This window comes from Mytilus californianus, unplaced genomic scaffold, assembly GCF_021869535.1.
Source record: "Mytilus californianus isolate M0D057914Y unplaced genomic scaffold, xbMytCali1.0.p SCAF_9, whole genome shotgun sequence".
Lineage (NCBI taxonomy): Eukaryota > Metazoa > Mollusca > Bivalvia > Mytilida > Mytilidae > Mytilus > Mytilus californianus.
Window position 1 is genome coordinate 84,977,583 of NW_026262745.1, and position 26,058 is coordinate 85,003,640.

A 26,058-nucleotide genomic window follows, 5' to 3' on the forward strand; every position below is an offset into this window, starting at 1 on the left:
TATAACCAATAATGAAATTAATATTGTTGAACACTTCCACTTTCTCTGTTTCATTTGAAATTAAAAAGAAGTTTAAACAGAGCAAATAAAGACATTCTAACAAATTAGATAAACGGGTGAGAGCAATCATTAAAATAACGTCCTATTGGTGCATTTAAATATAAATAACAGAATTTTACCTACTCGAAGATCATAGGAAAACATGCCATTCGTGTGACTTACGTATTGAATGCATATATAACCAATAATGAATATTTTTGTACACTTCCGCTTTCTCTGTTTCATTTGTATTTAAAAACAAATTTTAAAACATCAGATAAAGACATTCTAACAAATAAGATAAACGTTTTTTTTTTCATAATAAGTAATCATTACACTCTCATTTGTATTAAAACACAAAGAAAATACTTCGTATGTCCAAATATAACCACTATGTCTATACCGGAAATAAATGCACGCAGTGAAAACAAATTAGGTTTTAAATTAACTAACGGCTTTTATTATCATGCACAATAAATGGTATAGCCTTGTTGTTCGTAAACGATCAAAAGTGTTGAAATAAAGGCATGGAGTGGTTGTGGTGGTTTTTAAATATTTTTCTTATCCAAAATATTGCATCAATTGATTTTAGAGGTGGCGTAATAACATGGAAATATATAGTAACCGAAAATGAGGTAATCAAATAGATATAAGAAGATGTGGTATGAGTGCCAATGAGACAACTCTCCATCCAAGTCAAAATTTATAAAAGTAAACCATTATAGGTCACAGTACGGTCTTCAACACGGAGCCTTGGCTCACACCGAACAGTAAGCTATAAAAGGCCAATGTCTTTATTTAAGTATACATTATAAACGCTTTTGCGGTATGCCTAATCACTGAAGGAAATTCATTTTATAGCAGTAACACTACGGGTGTCAAATTTGGAGCAGGATCTGCTTATTACCATTCTGGAGCACCAAGGATCAATCCGGGTTTTGGTGTTGCTCAGTCTTTAGTTTTCTATGCATCTTCTGTCGACTTGTTTGTCTTTTTGTCTTTTGTAGTTTTTTTTTTGCCTTGATGTTGTCAGTTTCTCGTCTACTCGGGAGTTTTAAATGTCCCTTTGGTATCTTTCGCCTTTTTAAAAATCTTGTTTGGTTGATTTTTACAGGTTCCTGTGTTAATTTTCTATTAAACCATAATTTCATGTAGCAAAAAAAGGTTGAGTCCTAAAACAAATATTAATATTTTGATGGACTTGTGTTTTAGAGTCCGTACTACTTTACCTTCACGCTCAACCGGATTTATAACATGCTAGTTCTCAAGGTATATGTTTACAACCCCCTCCACCCCGAACACATTATTTTGAACACTGAACACCTAGTACTCGAATACAGCAAGCGTTTAGCAACTACCTCCGTTTGTTGAATAGCATAAACATGACCAACACAGCTAAATAAATTCATTGAATTATATATATAATTATTTACATACAGATGTCATTAACAATTATCAAAAATATGTCCAAACTTTCTTTTCTATATCATTGCTTTACTTTAGGCCAAATATGGCCTTGAAATTTTACTTTAACATAAAATATCAAAGTGGTAATAATTTGGTTCTTGCATTGATATATTTCAAAAGCATTACTTCTAGGTTAAACAAATCTCTTCACTAGAGTACATCTTTGCTTCAAAGTCGGCACACTCTGGATATATTGTCAAAAAAACGAAGATTTTGTGCATTTTTTGGACATGAAAGCTTGAAGAAATCATTGCCCGCAACCTAGGATCCAAAATGTCCTGTAGCTAAAAGCTGCCAATGATGATATTGAATACCTAGACACAAAAACTTTCTGGAGCAGGGGTGGCGGCAAAAGTAAATTATGTTAAAAACTGTTAAGAATTTTTTACAATTTGACCTAAATTGAAGTTACAACACAAATACTGCAGACTTGATGAATCATTCCTTCGTCATTTTTAATGTGATGAGCCAAAAAGAAATTATTTTGTATCAATAGTTATATCACAAATATTTCGTTCTGAAATTTGTAGTATTTTAGCCTGATTAAAAAAAACCCATCAAATTCTTAGGGCCAATGTTAACCCTTCGTGAACTTACTCCTTTGTGTTTTAAAATGATCACTTATATTGTTGCTTGTTGTTTTGATGATCACTACGTTAGAAGTTGTTATAATTTAGATAATTGACGTCTTTTGTATCGCTCATGGTAAAATATTTAGCATAAAGAGCCAACACGTGTTTAAGTCATTATTAAAATAAATATTGTTCTTTTGTAAACGTTGGAACATCAACGACGTCAATACTCTCAGCTTACACGTCAGTGTCACGTACATGTAGCAGGGATCGAGGACTATATTACTGTTTCGGAGTTTGGTTCACTTGTTTTTTCATTAGGTGATGAACTAAAGGGCATACGGTACAGTGTTGGTTCCACGGTTAATGTTTAACGAAAATTAGCATTCAAGCTATTTTCCACTTAGTCAATACACATATGTTATAAAAATATACCTTGATATGCTAGTTTTAGAGATGACTGGGATCAAAACTTTAGAGATTTACTCCGATTTCGGTTTCTTGGACGGACATGCATAGCTTTTTTTTGTTTCAAAAGATACACACAACACAAGCGGAATATTTTCTTTACATAAATATGCCCATAATTTGTGTAACAATTCCTTTTGAAATAATTAATTTTATATTAAATCTTGATGATTTAAAAAAAAACGGCATTTTTTTATGTAAATCTATCTAATTAAGAAAAAAATTATCAGTGATTTTTTTTGGATTTTTTTATAAAAATTGGTACAAATAATCTTTATACATTATCAAGCCAAATGTCAAATGTAAAAAAGAGGGGTCCATGTACTCGTTTTCAAGCTAATGATTAAAATCAGTCAAAACATTCATTTTCCCCGATAAGTCCAAGTTTGACGTCGCGAAAAAACCCATTTTACGTTAGCAACGTCATCACCTCCCCAATAACTGTATTGTATGCCCTTAAAAGGTAGTGTGTTGCTACATCTTTTTGTACTGGTTTTGATATATTTCTGATAATGTTCTATTATCTTTTCTTTTTTTATTTCATAGATGGCCGTAACATACAATCTTTCTTACCGTCCTATAGATAGCAATAATATATGCTCTCCTTATGAACTGGGGAATGGAACTTGGTGTGGAGAAGAAGACCCGTTGGGGTGTTGCAATGACTGCAATATGACATTCCGGTCGTACTATTGTACTTCTTATAATAATGATAATACAATTGGAGAGATGACACGTTATATCCCGTCTTACGAAACGTATGACAACAAACTGATATTTGGGTAAATGTTATATACTTGTTAATGTATATATAAAATAATGGCATTTTTGTTTTTGATACTGACTTTATCAGCAAGAATATCAAGCGAGCCCGCTAGGGCGAGCTGATATTCGAGCTGATGAAGACAGTATAAAAAAATAAAATGTCATTATTCTTTTATAGGCAACTTATCTGAACTGTATGTTTTTTTGGTTGAGAATATGAAGTAAAATGAAATAGTTTAGTAAAACTACTTTTCCCGCGTACAAAACGTTGGGATAGTTTTTCGGTTGTATGAATGAAGTCGCGTGCATTTCATTGATAAAATGATGCGGATGGACTTGAGCACGTGACGTTGCTGCACTGAAACATGACGTCATTGCCTAATATTTTCGAGTATCAAGTCATGTCCATGATCTTAAAAATATTAGGCAGTAAGATCAAAGGGAAAATGTTCAAATTGCAAATGAAATGATATATATCATATGTTTTATTGATTGTTTGATAGAAATTGATATACAATTCAGGATTTTGTCCGGATCAATTTTTTTTCGCCACCTCTTTCTTAATGGAATTAATTTGCCCAATTCCAACGATTGCCTTCAATTAAGATGTCAAAAATTGCTTACAAAATATTATTATGAACAACAGGGGCGGATACAGAAATTTTAATGGCGTGTCACCAATACGATATTTGAAAACGTTTCATTTTCTTATTAATAATTCAGGTCATGAAGGTAGTAACAAAGCAAATGTTTACCAAAGGTTTACAACATCGATTCCAGTTTCATTTTTCTTTGATATCTGCAAGCAAAAGTGTAAACGAGCCCATAAAGTCTAAGTGGAAATTATAAAGCACGTACAAACCCAAAGTATTGACTGGATAATAGAAAAATGGTCATCTGTTGGTCTTCATCAGACTGGCAGTAAACCGCTTATAAAAGGGGTGTGTCCTTGTGGCTGTTGGGGTCAAGAAACAGTTTTAAGTTTTCGATTATAACGCGGCCGTCTGGGTACTTGATATTCATCTCCGGGAGAACAAGAGTCATAGCAATGCTAGGTACATTAAGAGTCGTTGTTTCTTCAGATTGGGGCTGATTTGTGGTTTTTCATGAAGAAAAAGGGGTAAAAGACGCAAAGAGTCAAAATTTGAAGGAAATCTATATAGGGTATAGGCTTTAAGATGCTAATAATGGGCGAAAGACAATAGGGCTAAATGATAACTGTGACATCGGTATCATTTAAGCTTAACATTTTGGGGGTAAAATTTACATTTGGGGTAATGAACTGTTTAACTTGTACAGGTAAATTGCAGATAAAATTTATCTTTATCAGTACCAGTATTTGAGATAAAACATGCAAAGTAACACTTAAGAATAGTTTAAAAAAACACAACCTACATTGAAATACGGTAATTTGAAAAACATGCTTGTTTGAAAAGAAAAGAACTTTCAGTTTTACACAATTTAATGGAAAGGAGTTTACAGTTGATCAGGCAGTATCCGAAGATTTCAGTTTTTAAAGGATGTTATTTTCAAATTATACCTGCACGTTGCACAAAGTGTAAAAAGGTTATTTAATGCTATCAATATTCATCTTGCTCAAAATCCCACTCCCTTCTCACTGTGACGAGCAGACAGAAGGGTACATTCAACATGAACATGTTATTATTAGAATGTCATTTAATAAATGAGCTGCGTCGGATAGAAATCGACCGTATGCAAGTGCACTAATAAATGTGCAGGTATCAAAAGAGAGGCGAAAGATACCAACAGGACATTCAAACTCGTAAGTCAAAATAAACTGACAACGCCATGGCTAAAAAAGAAAAAAGACAAACAGACAGACACTAGTACACAAAACACAACATAGAAAACTAAAGACTGAGCAACACGAACCCCATCAAAAACTGGGGGTGATCCCATATGCTCCAGAAGGGTAAACAGATCCTGCTCCACATGTGACACCCGTCGTGTTGCTAATGTTAGTAGAAACCCGGGGATAAGTCTTAATGCGGTAGGTAACATTCGGGCAAAATGAGACGGGATTGTGGTTACGACAATTGGAACATATCAAACTTTGATTGATTTTGGGACATTCAAATATGAAATAAAAGATGAATTTTGTTATGTTTTGTAGGGTTTTTATATTAACGCAATTTCAAACATTTGCTGAGTTTTCACAGAGATTATTTTCAACCCGAAATAATTTAACAGATGTATTGGTATTCCTTTGCATAAGGTCGATTTCTATCTGACGCAGCTCATATATTGAATATTAATAGATAGTTAAAATTTAGATATGATACCTGTAATATACCTGTACATGGTAGGATTAGCCCAAATAATTTTAAGAGTGGTCATACCAATATACATTAATAATGAAATACAAGGGTGAATTTAAAAAGACATTGACAAATGATGGATGGAAGGCCTACTCCTTAAAATAATTGAATTAAATATGTCTCTATTAGAGACAGTTAATTTTTCATATTTTTAAAATACAACTGTCAAAAAGGAGAAATACATTGTTTTGCAAGAAGTTCAGTGTTGCAATTTGTTTCTCTATTTATTCTTAGACGATCAATAATCTGCGAAAAGCAATGTCCCAACATTTACAAAAATTTCAATTTTGTGATCTAGTAATCTATGTGCTCTGATAAGCCATTTAAAATATGACAAAATGTTGTTACAACCTCTAGAACAGACATAGCAAGCTATGAAATCAAAAATTCATAGAATTTCGCAAAATGGTCCACATGGTTAAATCAACTCTACCTCAAAATGTCATTTCTTACAATGTATAAATATTCATATGACTTTTGTATAAAAAAATCTTATCTACAAAGGAGTTATTTGATTTTTTAAGCTTATATTTATGACCCTATTAATATCGCCATTGATTTTGTCAATTATGAAACTTATCCCCCTTTCTCTTTTCCATTCATGATCAAATTTATTTTTCCTCTTTATTAATTAAAATTGTTCACAACTGAATATTAGGCATCACACAATCACAAATGTAACAATAACTGATAATGGGTTAAAGCTGCGTCAGAATACATTGGCTATGTCGCAGCAAAATACAAAACAAAATATGTTATATAATGAATTTTATATAGGTATGAAGCATGTTGCTGGAAAGACCTGGTCGAAGGCGGTGATTTAAAAACTATATCCATGGTGACTAAAGTAGATTTAACTATTCGAACTGACACAGGAATGGTCAACACGTCGCCAATATCTGCTATACAGCCGGTTGTTAGAGTGAAACAAGGGTGTTCATTCTCAATTCATATTCAAGGTATTTTCATTTGAAGTAAACAATGTCTGAACGAGCTTTGAATAAATAATCAGCTCTATGGAAGTCGCCAGAAGTGTTTCAAAAGTTTTGAAAATAATGGTACCATTGAAATTATAAACCATGATATTGATTCACGTTTAAATAAATATATCCCTGTTTCAAATTATTTATAATGATAGATAAAAAAAAATAGCTAAGACATATATGCAAATTTCTTTCTTATATCACAACTAAAAGGCAACAAATATGGATTTTTTTCTTCCCTTATCTTATTAGTTTTTGCATGAAAGGCCTAAATGTTTTTAACTTTGAATTTCCAAATACGGCATGTGATTTAGAAATGCATATATACATGTATATAGGTATGAAAGGTGTAACACAAAATGCCAGGCAGTTGAACAAAGTTTAAAAATTGAATATTAAGACATTTTCTTAAAATTATGTAGTGTAAACGACAAATATTTATCTTTTTTAAAAGCTTATTGTAACTAAAATGAAGACGCCATAAATTCGTTTATCGTGTTTTTAATCAATTGGTTTCGAGAATATACAAATCTAATGAAATGATTACCAATGCAAACCTTTACAATATGCTTTCGATATAATAGGCTCATATAGTCACATGAATATAGATTATACCCCTGCGTCGAGTGTGCCACGATATTTCTCCACTCGAGACAATTACATATTCAAATTTAAAACGCGGGACTCGGCGAGCGATTTAAACATTTAAAATTTAACTGCCGAGACTGGAGAAATATCGTATCACACTCGATGCAGTGGTATAATCTATGAATGGGCTTACAATTAGAGAAATAAAGATAAATCATTTGTTAATACATCCTAAAACACATTCATGATAAACGACGAACTACACAAAACAACCTTAAATATGCATACTAGGTAAAAAAAGGGGGGGGGTATGGTAGTTTACCGATGGTCAAAACTCGTAAATCCATTTGAAATAAACCAAGCATGAAAAGAATTGTATGTCTTAAACTGAAGATACGGTGCTTCGATAGAGTATACGTCTCCTGCTATGCGAATCTCCCTTGAAAAATACCAAATCAAGAGTCTCTGCTAGTAATAGGTACCATATTTGTTTGGTGTTGCAAAAATTTAAGTTTATCTGATATAATGTGGCACTGTAGTATATTCTTTGAGTGGCTTGATCATGTCTTTCTCAATGATTGGAGAAGTTATTGCCTACAATAACATGGTAAGTCGGTTAAAAATGCTGTCCTATATTGAGCACAGCTACGCATCCCTGGCTTTTAAATAGTTAGGCTTGAGTGTGAAGATTACTAAAGAAAAACGATTTGGACGCAGGAAATTTAAAGAGTATTTATTTCATTGAATGGTCTGAAATGTTTGGAATTACTTGTAGTTTATTAAGCATTGAAGCGATAATAGTGAGGAAGAGACATGATCTAATTTTGACAGTTGTTTTGTTATTCGTGTTGGTTTTTGAGTGATCATTTATCTCTAATTCAACATGGATGTCCTAAAATTATCTATCTGATTATAAAAGTATAATAAAACGCATGAATTTAGAGATCGTGTCCTATTCCCTATTTTGTCTAGTGGTGTGAAGCTATTTTCGATAACTTTTTAACTTGTTAGGGTCCGTATTGTTAAAAAAACAAGTTAATATTATACTACAGAGCAGAGCTGTGCTGGTTAGGTGTATGTCCAAGCGCCGTTAAGGATAGCTGAATTGGTCTAGTCAGAAGATCAGAAAACAAAATTTGATTTCTTAATTTTTTCTTTTTTTTCTTACTCTCTTGCCTTTCTCAAGTACTCATTAATCAATTCAAAACTGTAATTCTTAAACCTCCACACAGCACAAAAAGTGTTTACGAAGTAAAGTGATACATAACGACAGTACTTGATATACTAGACCTGTATAGGTAAAGTTCTACCAATCTTATTGCGAAAAAACCTAAAGATTATTTTCGTCAATATAGTATTTATTAATATAAAAAGCTTAATGTTGATACAGTTAAGGACGACGATGGGGACATAGTCAAATGTCGATGGGCGAATAATAAAACAGCAGATGAATGTGGAGGGATTTGCAATGGATTAAGCGGTTCTATTATGAATGTGGTATGTAAATAAAAATATATCAAAGTGTACATGGAGAAGCGTTTGACTGTTATCAAAGCGTTTATATCTGAAAAAGAAATCTTATTTTCAGCACTTCTGTGTTGACATGAATTATCATTGATATGGTCATAATTATAAATTAACTGTTTACAAAACTTTGAATTTTTGAAATACTAAGGCTTTTCTACCTCAGGAATAGATTACCTTAGCTATATTTGGCAAAACTTTTAGGAAATTTTGGTCCTCAATGCTCTTCAACTTCATAATTTATTTGGCCTTTTTACCTTTTTTGATTCGAGCGTCACTGATGAGTCTTCTGTAGACGAAACGCGCGTCTGGCGCAAATACAAAATTTCAATCCTGGTATCTATGATGAGTTTATTTTATTATTCTTTGTTATTATATGAATTTATCTTATTGACTGTTATAAAATGGGTGTCGGCCTGATATTACTGTCGTACTTTTGACTGCCAGACAATCAGACTCGATGATATATGGGGTTATATGCATATGAAATGCTGTATAATTTTTCGAGCAAAATGCATTCATAGGTATTCGAAGCTATTGTAAATGTTTTGCTAGTATTATACGACTGTTATGTGAAAATGTTTAAATAACTAGTATTGCTATACGCTGAAATCAAGAATGAAATATTAAGTTACATGTTTGTTTATATATCATTCATTTTTGTTGTAGTGTCTGTTTGCATTTTCTGCTAGTCTTTGCCAAAAGTTGATATTGAACTGATTTTGACATGTGTAACTTATATTTATGAATTTATCATGTTAATAAATAGCAACTGTCATTTATTCAAATAGACAAAATGAAGGCCATTGTTCACATATTTACAAACCATGATAAAAAATCATTATGAATCATTAGTAAGAACAACACATTATCTATTGTAACATCAGCATCGAACAGGATTGATCAGGCATGATCTTTACATTGACCAATCAGAACGATGTTAATGGAAAGAAAACTTTTTCTTTACTGTTTATTATGAATACTGAAATCTTTGTATCCCCATTAATTCGATAATATGTACTTGAGATATTATAATTTCATATTTTTTGTAATGATTATTATAGGTAATGCTCTAGAAAAAATGGAAATATACAAACATCAATAGAAAACACTTTTGGTATTTTTGTAATTGCATACTTCAATAATGTCTTTAAGGAAACATGTATCCTCTCCTATAATGCAACTGGTAGCACAGGTTGGTATGCCGTTGCTCTTCAAATTGAAGATTTTGTCAGTCAATCAGACATAGATCCACTCAGTAGCGTATCATTACAGTTCCTTATCTTTGTTTATTCATCTACTGAAACCTGTGACAACAGACCATCAATAGATACATCTACAGACAAGAGTGGAGCTCTTATTTTGATTTTGTCGAATACAACATATCACAAGACCATCATAGCAAGCACACATTCCATCAATTCCAAGTAAGTTAGACTTCACAATGCATAAACATACCAGGCATTTAAGTTTAGTAAATGAAAAGGCGTGGGAAAATAAAATAAAATTTATGAAGAGGCATTGTAAAATTAAATCTATGATATAAAAAAACTAAAGACAAATCTTTCTTTCTTTGGTTCAGTTAGGTTTCAAAGAAATATGCGAATATACCAGAATTTAACCCATTATTTCTTATTGCAAAAGAGGGAATTACAATAATTATAAAAGGAGACAAGGCATATAAAAGAATGCATGTTTATTTCGCCAACAAGCTCATATACTTGTGTTGACTGAATGTGATAGGTCTGTTATGATTATTTTCTTGGTTAAAACTGTGTAAGACTGTGTTAACGTTGTCAGAGTTTTGTTTTTTTCTTTATCTATGTAAACATTGGTCAATTTCATTCTCATATATTCATGTGCGGTTCATTTTAATGTATGGAATGCTGGGATTTTATGAAAAGTGAAATTTAAAGAAAAACTCACCATTGGTTTGAGTTACGAATTATAAGAATTAAATGCATTTTCCTCGATGTTATTGATGTGTACATGACTAGCTTTCTTAAAAAAAAAAATAGTTGGTGTGCTCGAGTTCAAAAGGTTTGAAATACAAATACAGGAAATGTTGAAAAAAATGACACTTTTCTCAACCAGCTGAAACCAATTCACTAGTTTTCAGTCTTGTTGAGAAGTATGTTATATGGTAAAACATGTAAAATACATTTTACTATTATTTCAGGATTAATTAAAATTTACCGTAACAAATAAACTCGTCTCCTGAAGGAACAGTTTTATATCTCAAATGCTGAAATTGGGAAATTTTCTTTTTCTCTAGGATATCAGAAATAAACACTGTGTCACCAATTGGGATGACCAAGTCTGCGCTGTTGAAATATGGTTTAGTCGAAAGTCAATGGTATATTAATGTAACATGGACCCCAAAAGAAACACACATCGGAAGTCACCAATTCTGTTACGCGGCTTTTGATACCAACAGGTAAATGATAATATTTATGTCTCTCAAATGTCTTGCATTGATTTCCATTTTTATTATTTTCATAAATGACACTTTAACTGATTCAATTTGATTGATTGATAATTTAAAAAAAAAGCGCTACTTAACTTGATCCCTTCAACATCAAGTGAAATGCTGAAGAAAAATACTTTTTGTCATTTACGATAGCGATGCTCGATCCAAAGATATGACTTAATGAAAGTACGCTTTACCATTTTTCCAGCTTGAATATCGTTAAGCATGATGTACAATCAACCTTTAGACATTCTAATATATTCATGTCCATATTCGTGAACGTCGTCAGTGGGTGTTGTTTTGTCAAATTCAATATTTTTATCACGTTAAGAATTTGAGTGAAGATCTTTGTTATCTATGTTTTATCATTTCACATCTGTTTTGGAAACAGAATGATTTTGAGCTAGAACATTTTTTAAAGAGACCGAAGGTTGACCTTAGAATGTCTTTTGGTTATATATTTGTTTCATTTTGTTTTTTCTTCTCTCCATCGTTTATCTCATATCATCTTTTATACATATTTGTTTGTTGTAAACTATATCTTCTTATTTTATAGACAGGTATCTGATCAGATATGTATTACATTAAAGGTGATAAATAGTAAGTGGCTTATAATTATTATCGAGTAGAACAGAATTATACATATGAAATGAATATATCAAGTTGGAAAATCTTATACGAACAAAAATGCACTGAAAATTATCTCGTATGAGATGTTTTGCGATCGGAAGCCTCTCACCAAATACAATAATCAACAAAGTCGTTGCTGATGTCATTTAATGACTTAATCATAATAACTTAATCATGTTAATCCGGAATCTTCAGAATAAAAAAATGATTTAAAAAAAATGGAAAGTAAAAAAAAAAAGAAAAAAAAAAAAATTGAGCCACAAAGGAATAAAAAATGAGAATACAATTATACAAATTTCATAAGTCAGAAGCGTTTTTGTACCTTTACCTTCATCAGGCACAGTAAAGCCTAAACATTTGCAAGGCAACGATGTACAAGTACCGAAACAGCTGAAGAGGTATATGACTGAAAAAGGATAACATATTGGATGAACAGACAAAACTTGAGTTTGAATATTGTTAAACAAATATCTTGATGTGCTCAGGAGTTGTCTAAATGTTTGTTTTGTTTCTGTATTTTATTGTTAGAACTTCTACCATTTAAAAGTATGCTCAAGTGTTGTTTCTTTGCTTTCTTTTTTTTTCGGGTGAGTGTAGTGATTTCGTTTCATGAATAGCTACACGATAGTCTTTCATGTACATCAGAATGCGTTGTGAAGGAGCTGTTTATTTCATACGTGGTTTATGTCCAATTGTGTGGAAAAAAACGTCACAGAGCAATTTATAATTTTAGTATTTTTATTTTAATTTAATTGTTCCTAAAACAACAACATTAAACGTGTAAAACCGAATACAAATAAGGATTAAAAGATCTGTAACAAATATTTCTCATCAAATATTTCTCGTGTGTTGTTGATCAAATTTCATGCTTGCATGCACAGCGACAAAGATTTTTTTTTGCTGATTTTTACGGAAATGAAATTCTTGTCTTCTATGAAACATGAGTCGATAATGACAAATGTAATTGTTAGCTACACTTTTCAATGAAATTGATGATTGGTTGATTGCTGACGTTAAAGTCATTTAAGTACTCTAAGATATTTCATGCTGGTCAACTGGTTTTTATTTTTAGTGCTCTTGAACTTTGTATTTGATTTGGTCTTCCATTAGTTTTGCTTCGAGCGCCACTAACGAGTCTTATGTAGACGAAACGCGCGTCTGGCGCTCAAAATTATTACCAGTCTTTGATGTGATTTTACTACCACCTGCGTCGATGCCACTACTGATGAATGTTACATTCCCAAGATATGACTAACCAAGAAGCAAGCATTTTTGTGTTGACATGAAATGTCAATTGTATGTTCATTTTCTGCAAATGTAATGTCCATGCAATGTTGAATTATTCGAAACACTTAAGTCATATTCAGAACAACTTTTCCAAATTTTACGGTTAAAATGCTTTTCAACTTCAAATTTATTTGGTCCTCCAACTTTTTCATTGAGCACCATTGATTAATCTCATGAATGACGGGTATAGTGTTTCAAACTATAATCGAAACACCTTAGACGAGTTTTTATAACTTAATGAAGCAGGAAATACCGTGTCAGAAGCATAATCTTAGCCAGAAGTGACATTGAAATATTTTCAAGCTAAGACCAGAACAACTTTTATGTTTATTGTAGACCCAGCACACTTTTGCCCTGTAAATCTGGATTCATTTAAAACAATTTGGAACTTAGCTCAAATTGATACAAATGTATCGGTTTCATGTAGTGGTTTCTATACTGGTATTGTTTCAAGATACTGCGACAGGAGAGGACAATGGGAAGAACCAGATTACAGTCAGTGTACAAAAATAGCTATTCAAAGCCTAAAGGAACAGGTCAGTTATATTTCAATAACTGTTAAATGGAATATTTTTCGCTTATCTCACGACCAAGTTAGCAATAAAAAATATCTTCTAGCAAAAAGTTTTCTTCAAGAAGATACATATATATATACTAGGCAAAAAAAGAAACATTGGTTTTTAATTAAGAAAATTCACACATATCAATTTTTTCAAGATTAAAACAAGTGACCTGAATGATTTATCTATCAAATTTATTCATTTGTAAAAAATTCGGAAATGACGTAACGTCATTTTCTGATTTCAAACAAATAAGCACTTTTTAAAAAAAAAAAGTTACCTGTATTGAGATGGAATCGAGTTGTCATTTTAGTCATTAATTGTGTCAAAAACTATTGTTAACAAAAGGTCGCATTAAAAATTGAAAAAAGTTACACGTAAGTCAATGCCCCGTTTACGCCAAAATGAGAGAGAACGAGCTATTGGGATGTTGGCAGCAGGAATGACTCAAATGCAGGTTGCAAATCATTTTAATGTCTCTAGATTGACTATTGCAAGGCTTAAGACTCGTCTAAGAGATACTGGCACAACAAATGATCGTCCCTGAAGTGGCAGGCCACATGAGACGAGGTTACGTCAAGACAGGCACATCCGCATTATTCATCTCCGGAATCGGTTTGTAAACGCGTCACAAACAGCACGACAAACCCACGGAAGAAATTACAACAGAATTCTGCCCAAACAGTTCGTAACCGATTGCGTGAAGTTAGTTTAAGAGCACGTCGTCCGTTGAAGGGACCTATACTTACGCAGAGTCACAGGGTGGCGCGACTTCAATGAACTCGGGTACGGATTTGATTGAATAAGCTAACATGGAGACATGTTCTTTTTACCGATGAATTCAACTTGAAATTTAGCAACGCCAGAGCCAGTGTCTACCGGAGGCGCAATGAACGATTTCCTGATGCATGCGTACAGGAAACAGATCGCTTTGGTGGTGGCAGAATTATGGTATGGGACGGAATAACCTACCAGGAACGCACCGAGCTCAAAATTATTGATGGTAACCTAAATGCAACAAGGTATAGGGACTAAATTCTGGCTCCATTGTTCTCCGAAGGCATCGTTTTAACCACGTTTTTCAGCAGGACAATGCCCGTTATCACGTGGCAAGCATTTCGATGAACTTTTTGGAGAATAATCACATTCGTGTGTTGCCATGGCCAGCAATGTCTCCAGATTTATCGCCAATCAAACATCTTTGGGACGAACTTGGACGACTTTTCATAAATAGCCAAAATCCACCGGAAACGCTCGCCCAGCTCCAAACAGCACTTTTCAGGGAATGGAACAACATCCCCCAAGACTTTATTCGACTTATAATTGATTCAATGCTACGGAGGTGTCAGGCGGTCATAAATGCAACAGGTGGTCATACACGGTATTGACATGTTAACTTGAGTTTTGTACTCGTCCTGTTAAAATTGTCCGAAAATGTGCAATATTGTTTTAAATAGAGAAAACTTGTTATTGTTCTCTTCAAAATGATGTGAGCTAACTATTCCATTAATTTATTGTTATCAATTTTTTGCTATAAAAATTATAAATGATCTTACAAACATGTAACATTTCTTTTTTTTGCCTAGTATATATATATGTATAACATGTATAACAAAATTATTTTCATTTACCTGTGTTTAAAGTAATTGCAATTGGCTGATATTTTTGTTCAAGCATATTGTTTTTCTTAAATTGTTTAACATTTCACAGCGGTATAACATGTTACTTTAATTATTCTTCCCTTAGTTTATTTATGTAGTATTTACATTGTATCATAGATCAAATTATTTGTTCAGTGTATGTTCACTGGTTTTAATATGTCTTTTGATTGAGTTAAGCCATTTCAATTGATATTTTATAGTGTGTCTTTCTATGTTGCGATGTTACACTATTGTTTCAGATAAGGGTGAAGGTTTGGTACAATTAAAACGTTTAAACCCGCTGCAATTGTTTGCGCTTGTCCTAAGTCAGGAATCTGATGTTCAGTAGTTGTCGTTTGGTGATGTGGTTCATAAGTGTTTCTCGTTTCTCGTTTTTTATATAGATTAGACCGTTGGTTTTCCCGTTTGAATGGTTTTACACTTGTAATTTTTGGGCCCTTTATAGCTTGCTTTTCGGTGTGAGCCAAGGCTCCTTGTTGAAGACCGTACTTTGACCTATAATGGTTTACTTTTATAAATTTTGACTTGGATGGAGAGTTGTCTCATTGGCACTCATACCGCATCTTCTTATATCTACATAATGGGAAAAAAGCGCGAAAAATAAAATCTCGTTAACATATTTGACCCCTGAAGTCGCAAATTGTATGCTGTGCGAGATCAAATTTAGACAACAGTGGTTGACCGATGTACACAGTTAATAAATCGATTCAGAAGACAAATCAAGTCAACAATCACAAACTGTGATAGTCGTATGAATTCCAAAAGCAGCGATACCGGGTGCAAAGACACCGTAATGTAAACCACTTTACACATGTGTTACAGGAACAACCAAACGGCGAAAGCTGTTCTGGCATTTTTCATGTTTTTGTTTAGTATGAGCATTCCTATTATGTTTCCCTGAAGAAATCTCACAATTAATTTCAAACTATTTGTTTTGAAGACCTATGAAAAATATTGTATCTATTTCTTCCCTCAGTCAAGTAATTTAATTGAAGAAAACAATACGGCTACCGAGGTCAGCAAAATACTGGAAGATTTGAACATTATCACGTGGAATAATATTACGAGTGGAGATTTAGTAACATCTTCCAATATACTGAAGGACATTGCTGATTTTGTTGCAGAAAACACAGATGCACTGACAAAAAACCAAATAGAGGTTTGTATTCTAATTGTTTTAGGAACAAATATATTGAAATAGTTACAAAATTGTAAAAGGTTTTCGGTCATAGCTTACTATTACTCTTTGATTAAAAATAATTTCATGATTATTCTTTTGATATCTTCCAAACTAAGATGCAAGTTCGGGAAAGTATCACTCCATGTCCAAACGAAAAATAACACACATACAAACACCAGTAAATAATACACTGCATCGAATATTAAACATTGTTAAAGATTGAGCATATCAAATCCTTCAAAAACCTGGGATCAACTCAAGTGCATCGGAAGGATACGCAGTCCTGCCCCATCTGTGACATCCACCCAGTTTCGTTCCCGAGTTATGAAACGCATAGAAGTCAGTAATGTATTTCCCCTGTTTAAATTCAAAGATGAATAATACACAGTAGTTATAATTAATAGTTGAATATATGAAGTATTTTTTTCGTTTTCTAATTTAGATATTTGGCTCACTTTGCAACAATCTCCTCGGTGACAACAATGACCAAAATTGGGAACAGCTCAGAAAAAAGGTATAGATAACAATCTTCTTTGTTCTTTACTCTTTTTAAGTCTTTTATGATATATACTTCTATATACTGAGAGAACATGATAAGAACGAGCGTAACTAAATTCAAAATATAGTTGATGTGCAAATTTTACATCTGGACACTTGCTAGTAGTCTTTTAGTAGAGAAAGTACAGAGTGTTATCAATAAAAGGAGTATGTGGGGTTAAAAGATAGGTACATCATACTGTCATAGCGTCAATTAAAGCGATACTTCTTGATATACATCAGTTTGATATATCCTAGGCTTTCAAATGTTTGTGTTTTTTAGCATGAAGGTTAACCTAGAAAAGCGCTGCGAATGCACGAAATTGATAAAATGTTATTTTCATTTACTAGCATTTAGTCGATGCCACAGCTGGTAGTGGACGATACCCCGAAGGTATTATCAACTCAGCAGTTCGTGTTTTGGTACTGAAATTCTTTTTACAAACTTAATTTTTATTTTCTGTTGACAAACATGATGAATTAGGAAATTATTATGAATCAAAGTTGACATTTAATGAATATTGGCTATAAGGGTTAGATTCGTTTTGGTCATTTATTTCTTCACGTGTTTAGGTCTTATATAACCGTGGCTTTCATATGTTTTGGTTTAAGCGTTTCTGATAAAGGCAGATTCAGAAATGTGCTTCTGACGCATAAAATTAAGAAAGTCATTAAAGTGCTTCTTTCATTTTGAAGAAGCATATTCATGAGTAATCAATAAATTTATGCTTCAAATCAATATAACCATTTCATTATATCTCTCTTTACATATATACTTGAATACATTTTAATATTATTACGTTTATTTCAAGGATTCAAGTAGCATTACTGGCATAGTTAAAGCTGTAACAGATTATAGCAAGAGTTTTACCAATGTTTTGCATAGTGAAGCTAGCATCATAATACAAAAGGAAAACATATGTAAGTTTGAAATCGCATTTTTTTTCTAATATGTTATTTACTTCCCTGTCTTAAACTGATATTTAACAAAAACTTGTTCATATGTTTCAGTTATACAGTTAGGAAAGGTTCACTCAAAAGACATAGTTGTTCCTGACAGAACGAAGACATCGGAATCATGGGTTTTGAATTCAATCAATGAAATTAGCCTGAGCCTGAAATGTTTCTATGGTATGAACAACTGAAAATTAACAACTGCTATGTGACTTTACAGGGGCCTAGGTGGCCAAGTGGTCTAAGTAATTCATCTACTGTATCACTAGCCTGTCACCACAGAGGTTGCGAGTTCGAATCAAGCACGTGACAGGTGCAATCTTAATTGACTAGAGTTGTCAGTTTTGCTGCCGAAGATCGGTGGTTTTATCCAGGCACTCCGGCTACCTCCACTAATGAAAACAGAACGCAACGAAATAGCCAATAGTGCTGAAAGTGGCCTTTAACACCAATCAATTAATCACATTTTGAATAAAAAATATCATATCTACAATGATACTTTTTATACTTTAGTACACGAACAGTAAGTGTATAATATGTTTAGACAACCTTTAACGAGAAAGCCAATATTTGCCTTTGGTTGAATCACTTGCTCATGTACATATACATGTATATGATCATTAGTTATTTAACTATTGACAAATTTAGTGATTTAGAAAAAAAGTATTATTGACTGCTACCTGTTTTCCGAAAATCATATAGAATACAAGGCCTATAATTTGGAACGCCAGACTCACGTTTTGTATAAATATGACTGATCAGTGGGGCTCGAATCAAAACAGTTGGAATGCTAAGTCAAATACGAATTTGAAGAGCATTAAAAACCGAAAAATCGTACCAAGTACAGCCAAACCAATGCCTGGGGTAGAACACAAAATGATATAAAAACAATATCTTGATTGCAGAACAGCATAAATTCATTCAATGCTTAGAAGTACAGCACAAAAAAGGTTTGGAACTTCTGAATACAAGCATAAATACCGCGAAAAATAGTTAAGACTAAAATATTATTGTATAGGATCCTGTTGGTTTATTGAAGAAAAGATTTAAAGGTTATATGAAATGGATCATTCTTGCATATTGAATACAGGGAAATTGGCTTAACTTGAGAATGTTGAATGTACAATTTATCTCTTTTATTAAATGCACACTAAATAAAATTTTAATGCTTTGGATGTTGTTTAAGTGTCAACTTATTTATTCTTTTTTTTCAGGTTTACCAATCACCGGATACAGCAGTACCTTTTACAGAAATATTTCTAAACTATTTCCGGAGTCGCTTAGCTTAAACAAGTAAATACGTTTTAGAAATGTTAGTTGCCTTCCGGTCAAGATCCAATGACCTTCAATAGCGACAATCTGATATGCGAGCCTTTACATATTTCTCGGTATTTTAATGACGTTGATGATATCGATAGTATACTACATTTACACTAGCAAATATATTTTAGTCTTAAACGATTATTTTGATCTTAATATCATTTGAACAGTCTAAACAATAATCAATTTAGTCATCTTAAGTATCTCAGTCAATTTTCAGACCTATCCACTGTGGTAAACTCAGCATTGTTCAGACCATTCACTGGCAGTCAATTTAGTACTGTTCAGTAGCTTTTCAAAAAATTCAGTATGATGTTAAAGTGAACAGGTAATAAAAATTAATGAACAGTCTGAGCATAGACAGAACATATCTTAATTGACTACAAGCGAATAGTCAACAACCATAACACTCGTTATTTATATATTCGTTGTTAATGTACTTTTGTTTTGTAGTAGCAATATATCCGATGTTAATTCTATCATTGCTGACTTTTCAATTGAACCAACACCAGCTAGAATATACTATCCAGTAGTTATTAAATTTCAATATCTTTCGGTAAGTTAGTAACTGGTACAGGACACTGAAGCAAATTAAAGAAAATCAATCACTAAATTATAAAAGTATCCTCAAATTTACACATCCTAATGCAAAACAATTTCAAGTATACATCAAAAATAAGGAAGGTGTGGTATACTTGCCAATGCGACAACTCTTTATAAGAGACCAAATGATGTTAACAACTATATGTCACCGTACGGCCGTCATCATTGAGCAAATCCCATACCGCATAAAAGGCTATAAAAGGCCTCCAAATGACAAATATAAAACAATTCAAACCAGAAATCTTACGGCCTGATTTATGTACTGAACAATTGTAGTATGCGAATTATTGGCCAAAAACATTAATGTCATAAATACGAGAAGATACAAAATCGGAAATGAAATCAGACAACTCTTTACCCTAGAACTATTCTCGTTTAGAACTGTCCAAACCTGATCTACGTCAGAACGGCCCATAGCTGTACATGTTATATGATAGAACAGCTTATGTAAGCAAATAATGGTTTAAGAGGAACTTGAGTTCATACAATTCCCTCAGTTTAAGTTTGTTACCTTGATTTGTCATGTTTGTCTTTTTCGTCAAATTGGGAGAATTATGCTGCGGTGAACTACTGCTGCGGTGAACTACTGCTGCCTTAATCTAGCACTGTTCTCTTGTCAGTTCATGACACATTTTACAAAAGGTTATAACTGATCCCAACTGTACATTAGCATGTTTTTGTCATATATATTGTATAATCCTAACACGTCACTAAATGTACAAACCATCGTCATACATTGCAAGATATTGGTCGATAACCTCGGATGCCGCATATTTACATACGATGTTTGTTTTATATGTAGTTTGTATTCACAGGAGGACTATTCTAATCCAATATGTGTATTCCTGAATTTCAATATGCCGTAAGTAAATCAAAATAATGGCCATCTTTCTTAGATGGTTAATATCATTAATGTTACATGCAACAGAAATAAGAAAGACCTTAGATATGATTTAGCATATGATTCGTCTATCTATGGTCTTATCTTATATAAAATTTAAAGATTTGTGTGACTCCTTTTGAAGCAAAACAGAAAAAAAACAAGTGGACATTATTCAGGTAAGACCAATGTATAAGTAACGTTCTTCATGTCATTTATTTCTGTCAACTAATACATTTAAGTTTGTAAAGGTGAGACTGAAAATATCGAAGGGATATTAAGGGATGTAAGTAATATATGTAATTAGCGCTATTTTGTGTATTTGTTCTTTGATCTTTTTTTGTGATAATTTTTCATATCATGCCGCTCGCTTGAAATAGAAAATTATCGCTAGGAACTAAGGGCACACGTGTCATTGTCGATGTAAACATAAACGACTTCAAAGGCAAAATAGAGTTAAACAGATTATCAATGGTCTTTCAAACTCGAGGATGTTTCTCGGCAACATTCAATTTGTTATAAACCGAAGAATACAAAAAAAAAAAAAAAAAAAAGAAATTGTAGCTGAGAAACACCCTCTCGTTTGAAAAAAAACAATTGATATTCTCTAAATAATAGACATGAACACTTTTTGTCATTGTAAATGTATGTCACATACTATTCAAATATATCAGACATGATATGTGATATACTCTAGGATACTTATATAAGGGTATAAACGAACATTTCATTTGGTTCTGTCGCCTGTCCGACAATCCACATTTTTTTCTACAATACAATTAAGTTTTTAAGATAAATTCTTCTGAACAAATATTCGGCCTTTAAGTTCATTACCGCCCCTATTATTTTTCATGGATGACAATTTCCCGACCTTATTTCATAAATGTAAAGGAAATTGTTATCCTGTATCCGAAGTTCAGTGTCGGGTATTGCCTTTTCGTTTTTTTCGCCATGCCTTTGTTTCCCTTTCTTTGTTTTATAATGGACGTATGTTCGTTTGAATTCGTCTTTTATATGTTTGTCTTTTAACAATATATTCCTATGGACAGGTGCCACAAATTGAACAGGATCTCTTTTACCTTGGATAACCCTCGATTTTTGCTGTGGTTCGTGTTGCTCAGTACTTTATTTTTCTATGTAGTGTTTTGTTGTTGTTTTTTTTATTCGTTTTCTTTTATTTTGTCTCGGGTTTTGTTCATCAACTTTTAAGTTTTGATTGTTCCTCTGGTACATCCAAGATTTTTTGAACGAAATATCATTGAAATTACATATCGGAATTGTCGACTATGGTTTTGATTTCTAGGTAATTATGGTAGACAATTGACTTCCTTCTTTTATATGTTATATTTACCCCTTACATCTGCAATACCTTGTAAGCAAGAGAAGGAATATCAATGTAACTACCGAACAATCACACCTATACCATACCATTCTTCTTTAAAAACATGTATCTTGTTTCTGCATGAAGAAATATATATTTTACTTAAATCTTTAGATAATTCTTATGCATTATTCTTTAAAGAACCATACAGACTCTTTTACAGAGGTCATCCGAATGGAGCATGGTCTACGGTCGGTTCAAGAGTTGTTGAATCTACAGATACTTATACAATTTGTGAATTTACCCACACAACTAACTTTGCGATTCTAATGAGTCCAGGAAAAACGGTAAGTTGTTTGTATGGCGAAAATACGAGTTTGAACCTTTTTCTGCTTCTTTGTATTTATCGACTAAAATATAGTTCTATTAGCTTATAATTTGGATCATTGAAGAACCGAAGCATTTCCTCCTTCGCGGATGGTACAATCGGGCATTGACACGGGCCAAATGATAAACTATATAACAACATTTTCAGTATGCACAACAAGTTTGTTTAATATAACATTTATCCTTGCCAGAGCACGGGAACGGACATTTATTCATGCCTAAAATGAAGTAACAATGAAAAAATGGAGTTATACATGTAACGTTTATAACAAATTGTTACCGGTTTCTATAATTTTCGGAAGTATATTTAAAAGGCATACTTTGCGTTACAGAAACCAACTATAAATATATTTCAAAAAATGCTAACAAATTTTCATTTGGTGCACACACAACATAAACTATCCGATACATATCTGCAAACCGAAAGAGCGATTTATGAAAGAAAAAAGTTGGTATAGTTATAAGCGCTGATGTATATCATTTTTATGTACATGTATTATTTTCTTTTAGCCACATGCTCACACCTTTACCCTAAGTCTGATATCAACGTTTGGTTGCATTATTTCCGTTCTATTCCTGATCATAACAGTCATTGTCTATTTTGTACTTTGGCGGTAAGTTATTGTCAATTCTAATAGAGATTGGTTTATGTTGGATAACAGTGATCAACAAATTATGATATTTATCTATCAATGTTTTCTCTGCAGATAAATACAGAATAACAGTATTTATAAAACTTATTTACCAATTATTTCAGCTGTCGAATGAATTAAAAGTTATTTGATGATTTCATAAAATATATTATATCGAATCTTTTCTTTTTACATGAAATTAAAACGTTTTCCGCACGATAAATGCATTTGTGTATCAGGTATGTGTTTATTAATTCATATTTTTATAATTTCTGAAAAATGGATATGAGGTTTTAATAAATTATACAAAATTGCTACGCTCCCTTGACCAAACGAAAAGCAAACGACATGAAAGAACAGTTCTTGTAATGTTGCTCCTCATCTGAAACGGAAAGTAAGGCCATATACACAGACCTAATTCTCACACCTCACAGTTCTAGACGGCCCTATGTCCAGTTTGCGCGGAATTAATCAATTATTTTTCAAACGATCAAACATTGGATTATTATAATTTACAAAATGATTACAAATCAAAGATAAACATACCAGGATTGATCAGCTGAATAATTACAGGATGTCCCCAAACGAGGATAGCGCTATATCCTCTTATTTTAAACAAGTACATTAAAGTTAGTTTAATGTATCATATGCAACTGTCTTGAGACTATAAACAAATATAGATATATGCATTTTTTTTTGGCGTTATTTGTATTTTTTATTGACAAAACGTTTTGATATACTTGCAGACATGTGAGAAGCGATCGAGCAAAAATTCTAATTAATTTGTGTTTGGCGTTAATAACATCATACATCCTGTTCTTGGTTGGTATTAACAGAACTGGAAATAAGGTGAGACAGTACATTTAAACAAATAACACCTACAGCCGGAAAAAAAGTATAAACAAAAGTTCATTAATGCAAATATGTATGTCACACGACTTGTCTTCTTATTTTCTACTATTCCCCATGCTCAATTGCAATTGAAAGATCGACTTCACCATCTCATTAAACAGAGCTTTTTCCATAAAAATGGGAATCGTAGATATAAATTTCTTGTTTTGGGTTATAATAATTCTTATTTTGTGAAGAACCACACTGATTCTATCAGAAAAAACACTGAAGATGATATTATCAAAATGCTGGACTTTTTGATCATCAATATATTTGTTGAGTTTGGAGGATTGATATTTCAACCGACAGTCGGTATTCCAATGGGTACTCATTGTGCACCCCTACTGGCCGATTTGTGTTTGTACTCGTATGAAGCAGAATTCATTCAAAACCTTCTAAAAGACAGAAAGAAAAAGCACCTTGCAAAATTCTTTAATTTTACTTTCAGATTTATTGATGATGTCCTATCACCGAATAACCCATATTTCAGTTAGAACTTACATCTCATATATCCCAGTGAACTTAAAATTAAGGAAACTACTGATACTAGAAGAACTGCTGCATACCTTGATATGTTCCTCAATATTGACACAGATGGACGACTTCACACTAAAATCTATGATAAACGGGATGATTTTAACTTCCCAATTATCAATTTCCCATTTCTCACCAGTAACATACCATCTGCCCCATCGTATGGTGTTTACATATCTCAGTTGATACGTTATGCTCGTGCATGTTTACACTATACGGACTTCATATACAGGAGTGTGCTCCTTATGCATAAACTGCTCATAGTTATGAGGAGGAAAGATTAAAAATGACACTCCGTAAATTTTATGGACACCCTCACGAATTGGTTGATCTATACGATGTGTCTGTGTCTAAACTAACTAATGTCTTAGATTGTGGTTTACCATCTACGTCGTCTGGTCTGCTAAGTACCGAACGTGACCTATTCCCGAATGTGACTGTTTTGCCGAGTGTGAATTCGCATTACTATACGACGTGTCTCGGTATTTATACATCCAACATTCATGTATTTAGTTATGATGTTTCTTTTGTAAGTCTGGTTGGATAATGTGTTATGTCTTATCGTTTGTGGTTTGAATTCTAGTTTTATTTTCTATATGTATGTACAAGTTAAGATAATTAATCAGCTATTTCATTTATATGATTTTTAGTTTAAAGCTACCATATGTACAGGATTTTTTGGATTTAGAAGAAAAACCGACATGGTTAGAATCTACAAATAATTACACAATTACAAACATAATTCCATTTTAATATTCTTGTCATGGTTAGAAAATACATAAAATAACACCATTACAAATTCAATCCAAATTTTATATTCTATTTTTAGAAATTTACCTGTGATAAAATAAACATCCCAAAAAATACGTCACTTTTTGTGGCGTTGATACATTCGTGTGATGCACAATTAATAATTCCATTGTGGTGTCCTGGTGTACTGTCGTAAATTCATGGGAGGTGTCCGTTGTTATTCTGTGGTATTCTACTGTTGCCTTTATTAATTCATTGTATTGGTGTCGCTTGTGTTAAAGTCTTAAACACCAAATTGAATGAAATATACAAGGCTCATAATGTATTACGCCAGAAGAACGTTTCGTCGACTACCCGGTCAAATCAAACAATGCAGGCCAAAACGATCATGTTGACTTGAACATGATTCGAAATGTCTTGTTCAAAGATTCAGGATTTTGCATCTGTTTACTTTTGGGTAAATTAAGTAGATTTTTGACATTTTTCCTACAGACACTAAAATTATTTTCAAGGTCTTTTCAAGCTTTTTAGAGTTAATCTTTTAACATAGCTTTAACAACAGATAATGATCAATCTAACAATTCAAAGTGAAAATAAAACAGATAAGGTTTTTTGATTAAATTTAACCTGGAACACCTAATCCAAACATTTGTATCGACAGAGGCTGTTAGAAAGGTATAATATAAGCCATACCGGTGCCGAAGCATTGAATAACC

The 26,058-nt window shown here is 32.6% G+C and overlaps 1 protein-coding gene across 1 annotated transcript in view; it reads left to right on the plus strand.

Annotated features, from left to right (window-relative positions):
- The first annotated feature begins 520 nt into the window (after nucleotides 1-520).
- LOC127716698 (adhesion G protein-coupled receptor B1-like) overlaps nucleotides 521-26,058 on the plus strand; it is a 33,510-nt gene continuing 7,972 nt past the window's right edge. The window contains exons 1-18 of the mRNA XM_052222929.1: nucleotides 521-674; nucleotides 3,093-3,328; nucleotides 6,428-6,609; nucleotides 8,612-8,718; nucleotides 9,901-10,172; nucleotides 11,021-11,182; nucleotides 11,772-11,815; nucleotides 13,469-13,668; nucleotides 16,330-16,512; nucleotides 16,976-17,047; nucleotides 17,883-17,991; nucleotides 18,082-18,201; nucleotides 19,239-19,317; nucleotides 19,798-19,900; nucleotides 20,763-20,809; nucleotides 22,372-22,495; nucleotides 23,046-23,149; nucleotides 23,914-24,016. Of these exons, the coding sequence (XP_052078889.1) occupies nucleotides 567-674; nucleotides 3,093-3,328; nucleotides 6,428-6,609; nucleotides 8,612-8,718; nucleotides 9,901-10,172; nucleotides 11,021-11,182; nucleotides 11,772-11,815; nucleotides 13,469-13,668; nucleotides 16,330-16,512; nucleotides 16,976-17,047; nucleotides 17,883-17,991; nucleotides 18,082-18,201; nucleotides 19,239-19,317; nucleotides 19,798-19,900; nucleotides 20,763-20,809; nucleotides 22,372-22,495; nucleotides 23,046-23,149; nucleotides 23,914-24,016 (2,355 nt within the window). The 5' untranslated portion in view covers nucleotides 521-566. The remainder of the gene's footprint in view (nucleotides 675-3,092; nucleotides 3,329-6,427; nucleotides 6,610-8,611; nucleotides 8,719-9,900; nucleotides 10,173-11,020; nucleotides 11,183-11,771; nucleotides 11,816-13,468; nucleotides 13,669-16,329; nucleotides 16,513-16,975; nucleotides 17,048-17,882; nucleotides 17,992-18,081; nucleotides 18,202-19,238; nucleotides 19,318-19,797; nucleotides 19,901-20,762; nucleotides 20,810-22,371; nucleotides 22,496-23,045; nucleotides 23,150-23,913; nucleotides 24,017-26,058) is intronic.